The 22,352-nt window shown below is 40.8% G+C and overlaps 1 protein-coding gene across 2 annotated transcripts; it reads right to left on the reverse strand.

Moving 5' to 3' along the window:
- Positions 1 to 7,482: 7,482 nt before the first annotated feature.
- Positions 7,483 to 17,538, reverse strand: LOC142666613 (homeobox protein TGIF2-like). 2 transcript variants are annotated; one of them, XM_075846741.1, is made up of 3 exons: positions 17,302 to 17,538; positions 14,049 to 14,284; positions 7,483 to 11,679 (listed from the first exon to the last, which is right to left on the reverse strand). In XM_075846741.1, exons 1-3 carry the CDS (start codon positions 17,318 to 17,320, stop codon positions 11,074 to 11,076), a joined length of 861 nt encoding a protein of 286 aa, XP_075702856.1. In that variant the 5' UTR covers positions 17,321 to 17,538; the 3' UTR covers positions 7,483 to 11,073. The 2 variants fall into 2 exon arrangements, with proteins under 2 accessions (XP_075702856.1, XP_075702857.1); XM_075846742.1 differs by lacking the exon at positions 17,302 to 17,538 and adding an exon at positions 16,672 to 16,745.
- Positions 17,539 to 22,352: the final 4,814 nt, after the last annotated feature.

Consider the following 22,352-nt stretch of genomic DNA (forward strand, 5'->3'; position numbering starts at 1 on the left):
TTACATATATACACACACACACACGTACGCCAGGTGTGTGAACTCTCTTGTGTTGACATTTCAGGGACAGATTATTTTTGTTTGTCAGAAAATTAAAGAAAATTAAAAAATTTCAAAAACTAAAAAAAAAATAGGTAGCTGCATTGTAAACTATATACATTTAGTATAGTTTAGTTAGGAGATATATATATATATATATATATATATATACACACACACACACACAGTTTTTCTTGTCATAGAAAGAAAAACATTTGTTATGACTAAACAAATGTACATTGTGGAGAAGGCCGATGCCACGCTCTGTTCAGACACAGAAACTGCCAGTGAGGATGAGGAACACTTCCTTATAATGTCATCTTCTAGCGATAGTGAGGAACTGCCACAAAGTAGGCAGAGTGGTCAACCATGTGACTCCAATTGGGTGCACCCAAATATTTTTCCACCCCAAATTCCGGGATTCAGTTCTGCCCCAGGAATAAAAATTGATACCACTAGGTACACACTGTATTACATTTTTTTTTAATTTTCTTTACAGAAGAGTTAGTGAACCTAATGATCACACAAACAAACATATATGCTGAACAGGTCCTGGCTAGTCACCCTACATCGTATTACGCTAGAGGCCAGATGTGGCATCCAACATGTGCTGCAGAAATTCAAAAATTCTGGGGGGCTCCTTTAATATAGGGCTTATTAAGAAACCAACCATATGGTCCTACTGGTCGACCAACGTTTATTACGCTACCCCAATGTACAATGCTGTGAAAAAAATTAGGTCGACCAAAAATTTAGACCTGGTGATAGCAGGTCATTGTGTAATGGGACTAAGATGGTGACCAAATTTAGGGATACAAAAATATGTTTTTATCATCACGTCCATTCATGGGGTCAGCAGCACCCCTGTTCCAGTGAGGGTATGTGAACACGACAACGCCAAATACGTCTGAAATTATGGAGCTGTTTTGAGGAGAAAACGGATCCTGAATTTCAGACGTTTTTACAAGTGCACGCGTTTTTTTGCGGCGTCTTTTCCGGACGTAATTGCAGCTGGTTTTCATTGGAGTCAATGAAAAACGGCTCCAATTATGTCCCAAGAAGTGTCCTGCACTTCTTTGACACGGCCGTAATTTTACGAGCCGTCTTTTGACAGCGACGCGTAAAATGACAGCTCGTCTGCACAGAACATCGTAAGACCCATTGCAAGCAATGGGCAGATGTTTGCCGACGTTTTGGAGCCGTCTTTTCAGGCGTAATTTGAGGTGTAAAACACCTCCATTACGTCTGAAAAGAGGTCGTGTGCACATACCCTAAGAGGGAGTAATGCCACAGCCCTCAAGCCTGTGTGTATACAGGAATATTACCAACACATGGGTGGCGTGGACCTGGTGGATCAAATACTATAGCCATATAGCGCAATGAGGAAGTCCCTTGTATGGTATAAGAAAACTGCAGTGCACCTCATACAAACAGCTCTGTACAATTCCTTTATTATTTATCGGAAGTCAGGGAATCAAGCACGGTATCTTGAATACCAGGAGAACGTAATTAAACAATTACTTTTAAAGACCAAGCAGAGGAGGCTGCAAGCACATCCCATAGAAGTGAGGCCAGCACAATTGTATCAGGGCAGCACTTCCCAAGTAAAGAGCCCTCCACTGAGAAAAGAGACGACCCTACAATAAATGTCGTGTGTGTTATAAAAATGAAATGCGAAAAGACACGGGCTATTAGTGTGACACCTGTCCTGATAAGCCAGGGTTGTGTATAAAGGACTGTTTTCGCGCTTACCATTCTTCCCTACATTATTAATTTTATGACTTATTCCCTAAGTTTTTTACTACTTTTTGGCCTTTCCATTATGACATACAGACAATTTAACCCCTATTTCCATTACATTATTGCCCATTTATTAATTGGAATCATACCTAAAAAAACAACAAAATAATTAATTATACCCCTAGATGAATACCGAAGGACAGTGTTTTCTGCCTCGTCACGTCAGAAAATCTGCAAATAAATTGTGCCTGGAATTCATCTAACTAGGCCCAAAAAGCCACAAGGCGCTCTTTCAGTTTTATGCTCTCCCGTAATTCCAGGGGAAAAAACATTATATGGTCATCATAATCACTATACCCCTAAACAAATACTTTCAGGGTGTAGTTTTCAAAATGGGGTAATTTCTGGGGTTGTTACATTGTTCTGCTAACTCAAATCCTCTGTAAGTGTGGAGTGAGGCCTATAAGTCATTCAAGCTATATCCTGAAAGCCAAAGGGTATTCCTTTGCTTTTGAGTCCCATTCTGCTGCCAAACAGCAGATTACGGCCTAAGGCCGGATTCACACGAGCATTGCGCATCTTGGACGTGAAAAGCGGCTGTTTTTCACATCAGAGGTGTATCCGTGCTCTGCGCTGCGGGATACGATATCACGCATCCCCCATAGACTAGAGTCTATGGAGGGATGCGTGAAGCGTGAAAAAATAGGACATGTCCTATTTTCTCAAGGACCCTTCACACAACGGCTGTGTGAACAGCCCCATTGAATTACATAGGTCCGTGTGATGGCCGTTGTTTTGACGTCCCACGGACATTTAACACGTTCGTGTGAATAAGGCCTAAGTGGGGGTATTTTTGAACGCAAGAGAAACAGTGCAATAAACATTGGAGTACATTTCCTCCGTTTCATGTGCTGAATACGAAACAAAATGTCCTATAAATGACGCATTTGTGCATCGTTTATGCATTAATTCCACAAAATGTGGGATCAAACTATTTACTACATCTCAAAATAAATTCCCTGAAGGATGTAATTGCCAAAATGGGGTAACTTATTTGGGGTTTCCATTGTACTGGCACCACAGTGGCTCTATAAACGTGACATGGCAACCAAAAACCATTCCAACAAAATCTGCGCTCCAAAATCCCAATGGCACTCCTTCTCTTCTGAGCCTTGCCATAGGTTCAAACAGCAGTTTATTACCTCATATGGGGTATTGAAGTAATCGGGAGAAATTGCTTTACAAATGTTGGGGTGTTTTTTCTTCTGTACTTCTTGTAAAAATGAAAAAATACGTTTTTTTCAGAAAAAAAGATTTTCATCTTCACTAATTCCAATAAATTCAGCAAAAACCTATTCAAACCTGACATGGTGCCTAAAATATATTCTAATAAAAAGGAGGCCACAAAATCCACTAAGTGCTCCTTTGCTTTTGAGGCCGATGCTTCAGTCCATTAGCACACTAGGGCCACACGTGGGATGTTTCTAAAAACTGCAGAATCTGGGCAATAAATATTGAGTTGCGTTTCTCTGGTAAAAGTTTCGGTGGTAGAAAAAAAACTGTATTGCAAATGAATTTTAGAAAAAAAAAAGAAATTTTTACATTTCACCTCTACATTGCTTAAATTCCTGTGATACACCTAAAGGGTCAAGAGACTTTGTGAATGCTGTTTTGAATACTTTGAGGGGTGCACTTTTTAAAATGGGGTGATTTATGGGGACTTTCTAATCTATAAAGCCGTCAAAGCCACTTCAGAACAGAAGTGGTCCCTAAAAAAATGGCATTTCAAAATTTTCTTGAAAATATGAGAAACTGCTGACTTGTAACATCTCAGAAGAATAAACGGACATTCAAAAAACGTTGCAAACATAAAGTAGACATATGGGAAATGTGAACTAGTAACTATTTTGTGTGGTATTACTATCTGTTTTACACGCAGATACATTTAAATTTAGAAAACCGCTAATTTTCTCTAAATTTTGGTGTTTTTCACAAATAAATACTAAATTTTTCAAACACATTTTTCACTAACACAAAGTACAATATGTCATAATAAAACAGTCTCAGAATCGCTTGGATAGGTAAAAGCATTCCGAAGTTATTACCACATAAAGTGACACGTCAGATTTGAAAAAAATCAGCTGTGTCCTAAAAGGGTTAAAAGGACTGGTCTGTTGCTCAGTGTCCAAAGTCCTGTTTTCAGATGGAAGTAAATTTTGCATTTCATTTGGAAATCTCGGTCCCAGAGTCTGGAGGAAGAGTGGAGAGGCGTCAATCCAAGTTGCTTGCGGTCCACTGTGAAGTTTCCACACTCAGTGATGGTTTGGGGGCCATGTCATCTGCTGGTGTTGGTCCACTCTGTTATATCAAGTCCAGAGTCAGCACAGCGTCTACCAGGAAATTTTAGAGCACTTCATGCTTCCCCCTGCTGACAAGCTTTATGGAGATGCTGATTTCATTTTCCAGCAGGACTTGGCACCTGCCCGCTCTGCCAAAAGTACCAACACCTGGTTTAATAACCAAAGTATCACTGCGCTTGATTGGCCAGCAAACTCGCCCGACCTAAACTCCATAGAGAATCTATAGGGTATTGTCAAGAGGAAGATGAGACACCAGACCCAGCAATGCAGACGAGCTGAAGGCCACTATCAAAGCAACCTGGGCTTCCATAACATCTCAGCAGTGCCACAGCCTGATTCGCCACCATGCCACGCCGCATTGATAACACCTCAGCAGTGCCACAGGCTGATCACCTCCATGCCACACCGCATTGATGTAGTAATTCATGCAGAGTCGGAGCCCTGACCAAGTATTGAGGGCATATACTGGACATGCTTTTCAGTAGGCCAACATTTCGGTATTAAAAATCATGTTTGAAATTTGGCTTATATAATATTCAAATTTTCTGAGAGACAAAACTTTGGGTTTTCATTAACCTTTAGGCTATGTTCACACGCTTAACAAAAAACATCTGAAAATACGGAGCTGTTTTCAAGGGAAAACAGCTCCTGAAAAATTTCCGAAAATAAGCCGTGTGAACATACCCTCATGGTATGTTCATATGCTTAGCAAAAAAACGTCTGAAAATACGGAGCTATTTTCAAGGGAAAACAGCTCCTGATATTCAGCCCTTTTTTTTTTAGCAACTCGCGTTTTTCACGGCCGTTTTTGGAGCTGTTTTTCTATAGAGTCAATGAAAAACAGCTCCAAAAAACGGCTGAAGTGACATGCACTTCTTTTTACGGAGCGTCTTTCTACGCACTTTTTTTTAAATGAGGCGTCAAAAAAACGCCCCATAGGAACCGAACGCTATATTTCACATTGAAATCAATGGGCAGATGTTTGTAGGCATTCTGCTTCCAATGTATCAGCCGTTTTTCGGGATGTTTACGGCCCGAAAAACATCTGAAAATAGGTCGTGTGAACATACTCTATGCCATGATCTTCAACATTAAAAGAAGAAAATGCTGGAAATAGATCACTCTGTGTGTAATGAATCTATAGAATATATGAGCTTCACTTTTTGAATTGAATTACTGAAATAAATTTACTTTTTGATGATAATCTATCTAATTCATTGAGAACGAGAAGTATTTTTCCCCCAAAATTTTGAGTGTGTTGAGAAAAGGGTCACATTTGAAAACACTTTTAAGTAATGTAACCTGGCTTGGGGGGGGGGGGGGAGAGCAACTACTCTGAAGTAGACTTGACACCAATACAAAGCAGGAGCTAAATATGTGCAGACGATTAAAGTTTACCCAATTCCCATACAGTTTAACATGCTTTTAAGGCTACATTCAGACGAGCGTCGGTAACCTCGGACATGAAAACGGACGTTTTTCATTATCAGGACACTGTGGTAATGTTAGGGTTTGTGTATGTAGCTGCACATAGTGATATATCTATATCGCTAGTGCAGTGTAAATGAATGGAGAGGAGTGCATGATGCCGATTGGTCAGCGTCATGCACTCCTCTGTACAACGCCCACTTGGTCGAAAGTAAAAGTACGCCCACTTGGGCATTAAGAATGCTCATTAGCATAAACCAAAATCGCTCCTAGCGTTGTGAAAAAAAGATTGTTTTTTTAATTAAAAAGCATTACTGTCACCTACATTACAGCGCCCATCTCCTTATGTAGAAGACAGGGCACTTATAATGTGGTGACAGAGTCTCTTTAAGGCCCAAACTAGGCTGCATCCTTAAGGGGTTAATGGGGTTGCTTCTTCAGCATGTGCATGGATTTCTGAAAGCTTCAGAAATTTCTGCAACAAAATCTGCCATGCGTGAACCCGGCCTCAGGCGAGTAATCATGTTTTCAGTACAGGACATTAGTTCCACGGAGAGGTAGTGATACCTAGCGTCATAGATAACTATGATGCTAGGGGCCCGGCTCCCTGTACGGTGTTCGGAAAATGCGTCCGACGTACAGATCGTATATCACGGACCAAACACGCTCATGTGAATCCGGCCTAAAGCCTTCATATGACTGTTCAATTAGCATCATCATCAAAAAAAAAAAAAAACAAGGCAGTTTTTCATGCATATGACGGTCCGTGTTGAGTCAGCGTGTCATCCGGTTTTCTCCTCTGCAAGCACTTTCTGGTATTACTTTTTTTTTTTTGCTCTGCATTTCTTTAGCAACTGATGCGTAAAAAATATGGACAGATGCGGTCCGTGTCCTAGTTTTTTTCACGCACCCTAGCCTTTATTGGGCAAGTCTGATCCACATAAACGGACCGGAACAGGACAGGTGGTGAGTTTTAGCCATGCCCAGTGAAGAAACACGGATGTGTAAATAGTCCCATTGAATTGCATGGGTCAGTGTGCTGTCAATTATTTAAAATAAGGCCTATTAGCGCTTGCACATGACCGAGGTCAAGCCATGAAAACCAGTCCGTGTGTTGGCCGACCACAGTACTCCTGGCATCAAACATTTATGACGCTAGGAGTCCCTGACTCCCCACAGAACTGCTGTTCCATACGGTATAATTTTGCTCAGTACAGAACAGAAGTTCCGTAGGGAGGCAGGGACTCCTAGCCTTAGAAATGGCTATGATGCCAGGACTCCCGTTCACCTGTACCGTGGTCACGTGCAAGAGCTGGAAGGGCTCAAATCACATGACCAAGCCATGTGCACAGAACATGTACGGAGATGCAGGGGCTCTTTAGCTCACATGGCCTTCGTGTGCTGCGTGTACAGAGGTATTCTCCTCCAGAAAGAAATGCTTGTAGCGGAGATTACAGAATCTGATGAAGCATGGCACAAATTTCTGATGGATTTCACATGGGTGGGGGGGGGGGGTAATACAAAATGTACAGCAAGGGCCCTTCATGTGGAGTTTGTAGTGGGCCGTAATAGGTCAGTGTGCATGAACCCTAGCTTTTTTTTTTTTTATCTGGGTGGGGGTAATCATTTGTGCATTCCTCAACATCCCTGTGTGACCCCCTGCCTTGCAGCAGTATTTTGTCCACCAATATATACTATAAAAAAAAAAAAGTCAAAAGCGGATGCTGATGTATGCCATACGTTAGGGAATAATTTACGGGGTATACTTCAGACGTGCAAGGAAAACACAAAATGTGAACGGAGCCTTAGCTTGAACTGATGTGGTGTCATACAATGCATGTTTTCTATAATAAAGATACAGAAAAGAATGTTTAAGTATGCAAATATTTTATTACAATCCAATGTAATATAGACAAGAAAAAAAAAAATTACACTAAAATATCTCATTTTTAAAGTGTGTACCATTTGAGATTGACCAGTTAGAGTTGTGGAGAACAATCTACATGTAACAATTAGGTTTACCGGCCCACTCACAATAGTCCTTCTGTGGAATGCACTATACATTTAATTCAACATAAAACTGGGTTCCGTACACAGGAGCCTGCGAAACTCCCCCGGTCACAGGTTTCAGGCCACATGCTTTCTTAGTACACATTAAAGTGGTTGTCCAGTCTTATGCAAGTGAAGCCTCAAGGACATTGCAACATTTTATCTTCGATTTTGAGGTCCAAAATTCTGTGCAGATTTCTTAATTTAATCTATATCGGCAAAAACAAAGCTCCAATCCCTATGAAGAGCTCCAAATCCCTTGCATAGACAGTTAAAGGGAATCGGTCACCAGGTTTATGCTGCCCTATCTAAACGTAGCATTAAGTAGAATCAGGATTTCTGCTACTAAATGTTGTATTACTTGTCAATGATCAGTAGTTTTTATATTAATTATTTTCTTGTGCAGCCCATATTTATAAGTTGTGGTAACCCCCGCCCACTGATCTTTCGCCCTATGCACAGTATGGGGATAAAGCTGCCAATAAGCAGCCAGTGGGTGGGGCTAGCCACAGCCAATGAGTACAGCCTGCATGAGAAAAAGCGATTTTTATAATAACTGATCATAGACAAGTAATACAGCGTTAGAATCAGGGTTTCTGGTACTACTTGATGCTAAAAGCAGGAGACAGATTCCCTTTAGATGCTAAAAATCTGGCTTACTGAAGCTACCACTAGAGAGAACTTAGGAGCTCATTCTATACGATGCCATTATGGAGTTTAGTGCATAAAACAATATTCAGTAGGCTCCCTCTAGTGGTTGCTGCAGGCAATCAGCATGTTCTGTGCAGGAAGTTTGGAGGCCTGTTTCATAAACACAAAGCTCCGACCTTTATCAAAATACATTAAGAAATTAACAATCAGCACAAAGTTTTAAATAAAACAAACACACCACTGTTGTGTTTCAGTTTGCCATTTTCAAGATCTGTTTTACAGTTGCATCCAAAAAAAGGTCTGTACAGAACTGATTTTATCTCCCATCTGCAAGATATCCAATCTACGCAATCCTTGGCGCTAAACAATGGACCCAGTCTAGGCAAACTCAGATGGAAGAAGCCATGTACAGGCTTTTGGTTCACTGACAGCAAAGAGCGGTCTTGAAAATGGTGAGAATTTTAAACAGAGTATATTAGAAAGTTGCATAACAATTATAAAATGTTTAAACCTAACCATAAAAACTTAAGGGGTTTTCCACCCGATAAAAAAAAATGAATAAAAAAAAAAATTGATGGCCTATCCTCAGGATAGGCCATGACTAGCTGATGGGTCGGGGTCCAACTCCCAGGACCCCCCGCTGATCAGCTGTTTTGAGGGGACCACAGCGCTGGTACGAGGCCATCAATTTTTAACAGCTGGACAACCCCATTTAACTTTCCAAAGAGGGAAAACTCAAGGATTTTCATCTTCTGGAGATTTTATTTATTTTTTTCATTGAAAAGGGGGAAATTCTCAAATTTTGGTCTTTGTGAACAGTTTAAATAAAAAAATGAATGTCCGATTTGAGAATGCTGGTACGTGACATTGTATATGCAGCCAGCAGGGAGAAGCCACATCTCATTCACCCCATGACTGAGCAGTTTCTTGTAGGTGTATCTATAGCCCCTTGCTTCAAAGTGCTCAAGAATTGCCCACACGGATGTACAGAAAAAAAGGCTTCCCACAGCTTGTGAAGACAGGTTATAATATAAAAACAACAAAAGTAGCTGAGAACTACGAAATATCACATACCGATATACAGGAAACCGGAGGAGGCTCAGATTATACGGTATTTGCTGAACACACTTGGATCAATAAAAGTCAATTTACCATATAATCGTGTGTGTGTGTGTGTGTATATATATATATATATATACATACACACACATACATACACTAGAGTAGGCAATACTGGCTATGTCCATAGGATACCTACTTTTTAAGATACCAGAAAAGACTGCCGTTCAAAAAAAAAAAAAAAAAATAATGGAGAGTTTAAAGACCTTTGGAAACCATTTTTAAGACACTTGCAAAGGTGTTTTCTCTTACTTACAAATATACAAACCTAAAATATCTACATTTTTTGAAAGAGGTAAGACTTGTAGTTTTCATATATGCAAGACACGCACATGGAATTATTCATTATGTATATGTAGAAAAAGCTAAAGTATGCTATTCTATTTACGCTAGAACATGGAGAATTGCACAAATAGATACGCTTCTACATGTAGGACATTGGCTGGTGCTAAAAATACACACAAGTATAAACATTCAGAAATTTTAGCGTCTAGCTTAAAACCGTTGGATTTCTCCACTGTTACCCGTTACATAGTACTTTAAAAAAAATAATAAGTGGTTGGGGTGGGGAGGGGAGTACAAAAGGTACAATATACCACTCTCTGAAATGCATACTGGAGAGAGAAGTCTAGAAAAGAAAAACACTAAACAGGAAAAATTGAGGTTTGTGTAAATATTGCGCCATCTAGTGGATATACTAGGAAAGTATTCATACAAGATAATAAAATACATTAAAATCTAAATAGTTTGCATACAGCATCACTTTATAAAATTAGGATTTTATATTAAGACTTTTTTTTTTACTCCCTATGAAAGAACTGAAGACCGGAATACTTTGGGCATCTCTGAAGAAATGGCACATAATTAAAAGTAATACTGTTTTTTTTGTTTTCTGTTTTTTACTCCCTAAAATACATGTGGAGAGGGACTGCTAAACGTCACACTGATCAAAATGAATTCAAAAAATAAAAATATAATAATTCAGCCAGGTAAATACTGAAAACTTTGTGATCATAGAACAGCAGTTAGGATTCACAGTTTCAAAAATAATAAAAAAAATATAAAAGTAATGAGAAATATAATTAAACAGTGTCTAGAAGGAAGCTCAGTTACTGAGAACGAATAACCCTTTCTCCCCACCAAACACTTGAATAACAAGCGGCAATGTATAACAAAGATGCTGAGCAAGTCGGAGAAGGTTGTATTATAGTCCTGTGCGAGTGACCTACTCCAAATGCCAGCCGTAGTGATAAGATTTTACATTGCAGAATGACCTTTGATCAATATGACCGATAAAGTGCAGAGGAGGGTAGCAGCATATTTGCAGGGTTCACATAACATGGCCACCCCACCTGTAGTGTCCCAAGGTGCCTCTTCGCCCCTAAATCCAACCCAACTACAGCAAAAGCAGTTGGGGATTCAATACAAAATGTAAACAGTAAGTACTGGAAGTCCATAACAAAAAAATATATATATATATGACCTGTCATCTTGTCTCCTTGCAAAGAGCCCCCACTCAGGATGAGGGTTTGTGCATTCTTTGCAGACACTGAAATGGATAGGATTCATCTTGGCCCAACCTTTCCTTGAGGTAATGAATGCATCCTTATAATACAGGCAATAAAGAAAAAACACTCAGGAAGTAGATGGACTTATTACGTAGTTGTGTAAAGAAACACAACAAGCGTTACAATTGTTCCATCTTAATGTGGCCCATGGACAATGAATTTTGGAGCGAGTTGAGAGCACATCTAGCGGCTTCACGCCTGGCCTCCTCCGCTTCCATTTCGGCTATACACTGTGTGGCTACATGTGCTAGGATCTGCAATCTGCTGATATTTGCACCTTCAACAAAGCAAGAGGGAGAGATAGATGAAGGAGTTTGCCCAAGTTCATCTGTTGAGTGGAAAATACGTTTGTTGGGCAGTTGTGCCGAGGAGCCGCCTTCTTCAGCCTTCATGGCAGGGGCCACTTTCTGCATGATGAGGTCATGACTTACTGTAGCAACGGCATGAATTGGATGCCTAAAGGGGTAAATCAGAGGTACCATGCCAGCAGCCATAGGAGGAACAACCAGCATACCAGGAATAGTTGAGTGTTCCATGTGTGTAATTGATGAGAGCTCAAGTGGTTTCATTGAAGAGAATTCAACTGGCATATGATGACTAGGAGCAGGAGGCTCAGGGGTCTTGTTTCCCTTTCGAGAGATTGTATATTGATTAGGGTCCTTTCCATCCTTACGGAGCATATCAGGCAAGATTCGTCGACGAGCATTGATAAACCAGTTGCAAATCTATAGATAAAGAGAATAACAAACAGGTCAGCAAAACGGTTGCACGTCCAAGCAATTCTATAGCTGGGCACTTGCCATTCTGAAAGGGTCATGCCTTAAAGGGTTTTTCTGCCCCCAAAATCTATTGCCCCTAGACCTTGTCTGTTATTGCAGCTCCGCCACATTCACTTGCAATTGGCAGAGCTGCAATACCAAACAGACCAAAAATAAGAGTGGCGCCATTTAAGGGAAAAAATAAAGTACGCATACATTTTTTTTCTATTCTCAGATAAACTCTTTAAACACAACATAGACACTCTTCATGCTGTGTGGCAAAAGTTTCTCTTAGTTTTTTTCCTAAACTATCAAACTTGATCAATATTCAAATCAAGAATTGTGAACATTGACAGACGATGTAAGAAATTATTTAAGCCTTTTTAAAGCCATCTACTATTCCTGCTGCGGTAGGATACTCCAGACTCACACTTCATTTGATAAACACTAGACCACTGTAGGGACCTTTACAGTAAACAGCATAGATATCCGTGGTTTACAATGAAACTCATAAGACTGTCACAGCGCAAAAACAGAATTTCATGAAGGGCTGACAAATAATGTAAGACCCCAGGGTAAGGGAGAAGGAATCTGGCAAAACATTATCAGAATGGTCCTTTAACCCCTTAATGACCGGGCCATTTTGCACGTTAATGACCAAGGATTATTTTTTGTTTTTTCATGGTCGCATTCCAAGAGTCGTAACTCTTTTTTTATTCCGTCGACATAGCCGTATAAGGGCTTGTTTTTTGCGGGACGAGTTGTATTTTGTAATTGCACCATTTTTAGATGCTTATAATATATTGATTAACTTTTATTAACTTTATTTTAGGAGAGAATTGAAAATAAGCAGCTATTCCAGCATTAATTTTCACGTTATAAATTTACGCCGTTTACTATGCAGCGTGAATAACATGTTAACTTTATTCTATGTGTCGGCACGATTACGAGGATACCAAATATGTAAAGGTTTTATATGTTTTTTCTACGTTTGCACAATAAAAACCCTTTTAGAAAAAAATTACTTGTTTTTGCATCGCCGCGTTCCAAGAGGCGTAATTTTTTTATTTTTCCGTCGATGTGGCCGTACGTGGGATTGATTTTTGCGGGACAATGTGTAGTTTTCATTAGTACTATTTTGGGGTACATAGGACTTATAGATGAACTTTTATTTTATTTTTTATGGGGGGAATGGGAGAAAAGAGAGAATTTTGCCGTTTTTTGCGTTTTCTTTGGACGCCGTTCATCCGGCGGTTTAATTAATGTGTTCATTTTATTGGTCAAGTTGTTACGATCGCGGGGATACCATATATGTGTATGTGTGATTTGTTTTGACCGTTTTATTAAATAAAACCACTTTTTGGGGCAAAAAAGTAGTTTTATTTGACTTTGACTGTAATTTTTTTTATTTTTTTTTTCACAAACTTTATTTAACGGTTTTACTTTTTTTTTTTTAGTCCCACCAGGGGACTTCACTATGCGATGTGCCGATCGCATATATAATGCTTTGGTATACTTAGTATACCAAAGCATTATTGCCTGTCAGTGTAAAACTGACAGGCAACCTGTTAGGTCATGCCTCTGGCATCGCCTAACAGGCAGATGCTGAAGACAGACCTGGGGGTCTTTGTTAGACCCCCGGCTGTCATGGAAACCCGACGGCGACCCGCGATTTGTTTGCGGGGGCGCCGATCGGGAGACAGAGGGAGTTCCCCCCTCTGTCAAACACATTAAATGCCGCTGTCACTGTTGACAGCGGCATTTAATGGGTTAAACTGCCGGAATCGGCGCGTGCTTCGATTCCGGCAGTTGCAGCAGGAGCCAGGCTGTGTATAACAGCCGTGCTCCTGCCGCTGATCGCGTGGGTAAACTGTCAGTACCCGCGCGATCACAGGACGGATATATCCGTCCTCCTGCGCGAACTAGCAGCTGCTGAGGACGGATATATCCGTCCTTCGGCGTTAAGGGGTTAAAGGAAATGTAAAAATGGGGTCATCTAGGTTGGGTTGTTTTTTTAAACCGGACCATGTCCTAACATATGTTTTTCCTACATTCACTACCACAGAGAAGGGGCAGAATTAAACAAAAAACAAAAACACATGCAAAAGCCACAGTTCTATACAGCTGAACAGAGGGCATACCATCAAAAAGACACCCCCCCAAAAAAAAAAATAAAAAAAAAGGTGGTTTCTGACAGGAGGACCCACAATCTTTAACATAGTCACTATTGCAATATGAAACAAACAAACAAACAAACAAACAAACAAACAAACAAACAAACAAACAAACAAACAAACAAACAAACAAACAAACAAACAAACACTTAGGGAATGTACCTGCAGTACAGTGAGGTGAGTTTGTTCTGACAAGACACTTTTCTCAGCTTCAGATGGATAAGCATTATGTCTATGTTCATATAACCAGTCACGCAGGATTTTAACAGACTCTTTTGGAAGATTTCCTCTGCGCTTCCTCTTGGCACCAGGTACTTCCATCTCCACACTGCTGTCATCTTCTCCAGCGTCACTATCAGTCTGATGGACAGGTTCCATTTCCTCCATCATAATTGGTCCTGTAATGCAAAACATTGGTCAAACAGAAGTAAAAGACACACAAAAAAATAAAAAAGAATTTCAAGGATAAAATAGTGATTCTATTAACAGCCCACAGAATGTAAAAGCCGTTTTCTACAAGGACAAATCAATTTGCCAGGTGGCAGTAACATCACTAAGAAAGATGTGCAAACACCAGAGGAGATCGGCTCATCCCACTAAATGGCTACCTACAGAAGTGGTGGGGGAGGGGGCTATGCTTACATATAAACTGGTCATTCCCCATGCATGCAGATAGTCAGCAACTTTGTTTGTTTGTTTGTTTACCTTGGGAAGAAGCCCATTCACCTTTTGTTTCATTAACACATTCCTTTTCTCACCTCTCTTCATTACCAGCCCTCACCCCCTCCCCCATACCTAGTGATCGCTACCTAAAGAGTTTGTTCCATTTTGAGCATATGGAGTTGATTAATAGAGGAAGGATTCTAGTTTGAGACCCCCTCCATTAGCAGAAGAAAGTTATCCACTGCAAAGATGTACTCGCTCTCTCTGGTGGACCCAACACATCCATGTATTACAAGGTCAGGCCATTGATTTCAATGGGTACCATGTAATACATAATTGTTGCTGCAGTAGTGGGGCTCACTGCAAAGAGCTAATCTTGGGGGTGAAGGGGGGGGCCATAGATACTGGTTTGCAGATCCAGTCAAAACAATCTAATTTCCATTGTGGGTCACATACCTTAGATAGCTGTCAACTGAACGCTCGTTCGGCCAACAACCATTCCTCCGGTCTGCAACGTATACCTGTGCGCTGACTGAAAGTGCATGTGTTCTCAATGGGTAGAGGGGAATAAGCTGCTGCCAGAAACCACTGGCATACGCTTTTATCCCATAATACTAAAGGATCCAGTATGTTGAAATCCAACACCCCCTCCCATCCTGATCTGCCATCAGGAGATATTTGGTACACCCGCTGAAATCGGTGGGTTTTGGCTGACGTTCATCTAATGTATACAGGGACCTTTCGATTGTTCGATCTCATCAAAATTGGCTGGATTGCCAACAAATATCTAAAAAAATTCTATGGCCACCTTTACTGTGACAAGAGAAGTGATAATTTGACAGATCTGACCAATAACCATCTATCAGATCAATAATCTGCAAGTCTAGAGATATATATATATATATATATCTCAAATACTCCGTTACTACTGGAAATCTAATAAAATAATCGATACACAGAATTTAGGGCAACGTAAAGAGGGACGTTTCGATATCTCCGTTTCGTAGCGCACGTGACCAGCCATAACAAGTTCAGGCCTTCCGACTGTCTTTTCAAATAAAGGGCGGTATGAACAATAGTAACACTGGCAGACTATGTACATGGCCGTATTACGGATCAGTGTTGTATTGATCCATTAGACAGGGCCCATACTGTATGTTCTTGATTTTTTTTTTGTTTTATCCCAAGTAACTAGGATTGTTATATTTATTTATTTTTAATTATGGAAAGCAGCACTGAATACCATACTATAGCCGTTTCCCCCCTCCCCATACTTAAATGTAAGGGGGAGAAGGAGAATAAATGCTACTGAACATATGGTTCTTTATGCAATAGATAGAATATGCAAAAAAAAAAACATCTCTCTCTCTATCAGCTGCATAAGGCTCTCACACATCTATGGACATAATATTATTAAAGTGAAATGGAATATAAAACTTTCTACATACAATCCATCTCATACAAATAACTGCCAGAAGGAACAAGTTATACTGATGGAGATGAGCCAACACATGAATATGTTCAGCCCCAAAACAATCCCTTGCATACAAGACAATAGGCTGAAGACCCCCGGCCTGTGTCTGTTCAAATGCAAAGTATAAAAACCCTTCTCCCTCCAAAACAAGCAGAATAGAACAAGGACCTTCCCACAAACCAAGACAGAGCAAATGGATGTTCCTCACCCCCTCCCAAATGATGGGGGAGGTGGGCTGTGTACGTGCACAGGACATGGGCATGTGGACACAGGACGTAGCCATTTACCTGATGCATCAAACTCTATTGTGGGAGCCATCAGCAATCTTAAATAGGTCACACACACCAGCCACAGCAGCACATAAGTAAAACAGCATCATTGTAACTGTAGTGGCTTGTACCAAACATGGAGCAGCCACACGTGATTTAAAGCCACAAAGCGCACGTAATGTAGTATTAAAAGTTAAGCCACACAATAAACCCGGCTCCAATTTTCATAAATTAATAGTTCAAGGGTCAGAGATCCGGCTAAAGCAGCACATGGGAACAAAGACATTACAAGCACATGGCCTGGGAGAGCACTGTACAGAGCAGGGATCCCCTAATTATGTACCATCTCCCAAATCAAAGTGACCCCCTCTATACTTACTGATCACTTCCATTGCTAAGGGGCGACTTGTAATATGTCTGGGTGAAGAATCCCCTTTTACTGGGTCCTTTAAAGTAAACTTCGCCTCACTGACAGACTGTTTCTTTGTTTCAAAGAGAAACAGGAACTTGTGCGAGTCTCCCCCTCCTTCTCTCTCCCTCCCTCTCTCTCTCTCCAGCTGTCACTTCAAACTCCAGACTCTCCAATAAAGCACAGCCCCCATTCTGCAGGGGCAGGTAGGGAGAGACATCAGAAGCCACAAAGTTTGTTGTGTGGTCTTTGTTCACACGGAGATCTTCATCTAGCACAAGAGCAACACTTATAAAAGGGACACGACCCCTAATCATAAAGCGATTTACAATCTATTGTTCCCCGCTATCAGCCATGGTATAGAATTACTAACTTTAAAAAAAATAAAAATAAATACCCACTCGACTATTTTATCTGGAATCTTTCCAATTCTTAGAACATCAAAAAACATTTAGACACGTGTGCGTTCTACTAGAGGCTCTGTCATTCAATAATAAATATATTTAAGGATAGCTGCCCCTTTAAGAGATGGTAAAAGCCATCGTATTGATATGAATGCACCCTTCCCTGTCCAGGCAGCCCTTTAAGAAGTAGACTTACGTGCAAGGACGTGGCTCATGATAAGATCTCCCGTGGTCCGTGGTTCCCGTGGCCAGGTGCGCTCCTATAACCACGCACTGTTACTGGTAAATGTCTAGCTACTATAGAACGTTAGTTGACAGATATAGCAGCTCCCTCTCCAGGTTCCCTTGACAGGGAGGGGCATTATTTGAATGCAGCGCTCTGATTGGCCTGTGCTTTTGGGGGGAGTCAGGTTTCTGTCACTTGTCTTGTGAATGAAACTTCTATTCGTATTTAATTAACTCTATTTTAAATGGTTTGAATACACTTAACCCCGTGTGTCCCGCCTGTCTATTGTTATGGAATCATGGTGTCTCGTCCGTCCCTTGCCTCAGCAGCTCTATAGTCAGGGGAGCAGGGATTCCCGCCACTCTGGCATCCTCTTATTACATGCGTGTGTCACATGGCGCTATAAACATGTGTGCTAGAGGCAGCAGGCATGGGCTACGAGGGCTTTTCATTTGGTGAAGTGACGATTTTCAGTCATGAATTCAGCTCTGCAGCAAATAAAGGAGTTATCACTGATACATTTAACATTTATACATGTGTTATGAGGGATATCCCACTTTACTTAAAATATTTACATTATGCTTATGACTAAAAATAACTGATATACTTGCTGTTTCCAATACAGAAGTCCAGTAATTATTTGCAATACACAGTTTTGTCATTCTCTAGAGCCATAGGTGATGAAATCACTGTTGTGTACGCATGGTTTTGCAAAAATGTCAGCCATTTTGAATCTGCCACCAGGGGCTGCATAACTTAGCACCATTACTAGCACAAGCTTTGGCAATAGTCACAGAATACCCCTTAGGTCCCATGCCCACTTCAGTTTTTTCCTTTAGGGTGACCCTGAACCCATTCATTTCAATGCGGCCATGCACACTTCTGTTGTTTTAACGGAACCGTGCGGCCGTTCCGTCAAAAGTAGTGCAGGTCCTACTCCTGCTCGTTTTTGACGGAACAGTCTCGGCTTTTGCATTAAATTTGTTCCGTGAAAAACGGGCTGCATGCGGAAGCCATCCGTGTGCAGCCCGTGTGTGATGGGACCGTCATTAACGTCCGTACAGCGGCCGACGGAAGTGTGCATGAGGCCTTAAAGCCACAACATTGCTGTGTGCCCGGAGACTGTAAGCAGCATATAAAGTATCTACAACTCCATATTACAAAGTGGTCGGCACTCTGTGCATCACCTTATGGTGCCTTCGTATGGTACTGTATTTTTCTAGATGAGAATACCTCAGTAATGCGGCGTATGATGGAGTATGACTGTTTTTATCTTATGTCTGAAGCCTATGGCTGTATTCACATGTTGCATTTGTGCATACAGTTTTTTTCTGCCAAAACTGGAAATGCATCTAAAAATAGAGCAGAAGTCTAAAGCTATAAACTACACTTTTCCTATTATATATATATATATATATATATATATATATATATACATACATATATATATTAGTCCCATCCTATATAGCTACAGCAGACTTTGAATAAGTCCTCACCTCATGCTCACTCATTTTGTACGGAGCTGTAAAAGGTCACCTACAGAAGTGCATGAGACTTTGAGGGCACGGCCAGACGTGGCGGAATTGCTGCGGATAGTCTGCAGTGGAATTCTCCAGCGGACGTTTTTTACATTTGTTTCTATACATTTTTAGGCAAGTTAGTTCAAATGTTGCGGAAAACTCCGCTGCGGACCATAGGCTGCGGTGCGGAATTTTCCCTCCGCAGCATGCACTGTCTGTTGCGTAGAAGAAGCGGAATTTCACTGCGGAAAAACTGAAATCTGTGGGAAGTCCCCTGTGTTTTCTGCAACGTCTGAATTACCTGTCAAATATGTAAATGTTGGTGCAGATTCGTTGCGTAATTGCCCCAAATCTGCACCAACATTTGCAGCGGAAAATCTCCGCCACGTCTGAACGTGCCCTTACTGTACCTCTGTAAGCCTCCTAGTATATGGAAGTTTTCTGTGTGGATTTTGTTGGATTTCATACAGCACCTGACAGGGCATCGTACGTTCCTGTGTGGGACTGTGCGCCACCATACAGCCTCGGTGCTGAGGCTACAGTGCACATGTTTTGCAATAAGCATACACAGGAAAATTCATTTGTGAGGTAAATATTTTTGGCTAAACCAACTATTTATGAAAGAACCAATGACAATTGCATTTTATTCCATTTACTACCTCACCACTGCATTTTTAAAAACCTAAAAAACAAACCAATATTATATTTCTTACTTATATGAAAGAGGGTAATTCTTTCCATTCACACTAAGGGTATGTGCACACACACTAATTACGTCCGTATTTGACGGATGTATTTCGGCCGCAAGTCCCGGACCGAACACAGTGCAGGGAGCCGGGCTCCTAGCATCATAGTTATGTACGATGCTAGGAGTTCCTGCCTCTCCGTGGAACTACTGTCCCGTACTGAAAACATGATTACAGTACGGGACAGTTGTCCTGCAGCGAGGCAGGGACTCCTAGCATCGTACATAAGTATGATACTAGGAGCCCGGCTCCCTGCACTGTGTTCGGTCCGGGACTTGCGGCCGAAATACGTCCGTCAATTACGGACGTAATTAGTGTGTGTGCACATACCCTAAGTGAAATTGATTTATGAAGGTTTTCCTTCACTTTCCTCAAGAGAAAATTGTCATGCATCCATTCTGGTATATGTTTGACACACAGATTTTTTTCTGCCAATTCAAAGTGCATCAAAAAATGCTAGTGTTATTAAAATGGAACGTATCTTTTAACCCCTTGGAGACACGGCCAATTTCAGTTTTTTCATTTTCGTTTTTTCCTCCTCGCATTCCAAAAGCCATAACTTTTTTATTTATTTGTCGACATAGCCTTATGAGGGCTTATGTTTTGGGGAACAAGTTGTAATTTGTCATGACAGCATTTATTGTACCTTATAATGTACTGGGAAGCTGAAAAAAAATATTTGTGAGGTAAAATTGGAAAAAAACAGCGATTATGCCATTTTTCGGGGGGTTTTATTTTTAAGGCGTTCATCAGGCGGTAAAAAGTACATGTGCACCTTATTCTACAGGTTGATACGATTACGTCGATACCAAATTTATATGTTTTGTTTTATGTTTTAACACTAAAAAAAACAAAACTATTTGCTAAAAAAAAAATAAAAAAATTTGTGTCGCCATGTTCTGAGAGCCATAACTTTTTTATTTTTCCGTCAATTTAGCGATGTGAGGGATTAATTTTTGCAAGGCGAGCTGTAGTTTTCACCGATACCATTTTGGAGTATATGCAACTTTTTTTTATCACTTTTTATTTTAGTTTTTTGGAGAGCTAAGGTGACCAAAAAACATCAATTTGTGTGTTTTATAATAATTATTTTTTTACGGCGTTCACCAAGCGGGTTAAACAATGCTATATTGTGATTGTTGAAACTTTTACGGACGCGGCTATACCAGTTATGTTAACTTTTATTTTACTTAACATTAATTTAGGGATAATGGGGAAAGTTTATTTTTTTGAACTTTTAATACTTTTTTTTGAAACATGAAAAAAACTTTATTTAACTGTTCTTTACTTTTTTTTTATTAGTCCCCCTAGGAGACTTGAAGCAGCGATCGTTGGATAGATTGCATGATATACTAATGTATTGCAGTATATCGTGATATGGACAGTCTCCTTTGAAGCCCTGCCTGAGGAGTACAGAGATGGTAGACCTGTGGGCCTTTATTAGGGCCCCAGGCTGCCATAACAACCATTGTAAACCACTGCCGCGGAGGGTGCGATGGTGTGTTTGAGGGGGCGCCTCCTGATTCTAACAATTTAAATGGCGCGGTCACCATTGACCGCAGAATTTACGGTGTTAAACGGGCGCAATCATATAGAACTTTGATTCCGACAACGGAATGAGGTGTCGGCTGTGTAACACAGCCGTCACCCGCTGAGTATGGAGCGTGCTCAGCGCGTGAGCGCGCTCCATACTTCCCCTTGGCGACATTTCAGTAATAGTGCGTCGTATGTCGCCATTGGGGTTGAGGTATTTTTAGTTACATTTGTCGGTTTTTCATTTGGTGTCATTTTGTACATGTGTTTTTTTGTCTGGTGTTTTTGAAGTCCTATAGAGAAGCCTATGGGAAAAACGGCTGAAAAAATGTCATACCCAAAGCATGCTGCATTTGGAACACAACGCCACTGGCCACAAAATTGCTTAAAATATGCCAGAAACCAAAATGCAGTTGTGTGTAATTCATTTTATATTTTAGTAAAGACTTTATTGTAATATCTGGCCGCACTCAAAAACGCCACGAAAAAGCCCACAAAAATGCAGCAAAACACTGCGTGTGAGTCCAGCCTTCGGGTCCTCTTACATGGTCCGACACGGGTCGTGTAAACAAGCGCTGATCAATGAGGCAGCTCGGTGATCGGCGCTCGTTTGCTTTCACAAGGGGCTATGTACCAAAAGTTAAAAACAACAATATTAATAAATGGGTTCTCCAGTTTGGACAACCACTACCTGTGTGAAAGGTACTCTGACAATGCGCTGTGTTTATATAATCTGCAGCGAAGCATTACACGGCGCCCATAAAAGCATAATGCTGAGACCAGACAGGTATTCCAGAGGGAGAATTTTGGTTAATAGATTTTGTTGCAGAAATTTCTGCAACTGAAAATCTGTCCAACCAAAGACAACACCTGTATGGAGATTGTATGTTCTCCCCGTGTTTGCTTGGGTTTCCTACAGGTACTTTGGTTTCCTCCCACTCATCAAAAATATCCAGATAGGAGATTTAGATTGTGAGCTCTAATGGAGACAGTGAGTAAGGGCGACCTCTGTACAGCGCTGTTATTTTGAAATCCATATGTTTGCAGCAGAAACAGCCACGTTCAGATGAATGGAACTGATAATGTCGCAGAAATTTCTGTAACATAATCTGAGGTGTGTGCAGGGGGTAAATAACACAAATTTACCTCACAAGCCACACTCAGGGGACTGGTGGCCATCATCTCTGTGTAATGCAAGTGGGGAGGATGTGTGCCAACCAGC

Source organism: Rhinoderma darwinii, chromosome 13, assembly GCF_050947455.1.
Source record: "Rhinoderma darwinii isolate aRhiDar2 chromosome 13, aRhiDar2.hap1, whole genome shotgun sequence".
Classification (NCBI taxonomy): Eukaryota; Metazoa; Chordata; class Amphibia; order Anura; family Rhinodermatidae; genus Rhinoderma; species Rhinoderma darwinii.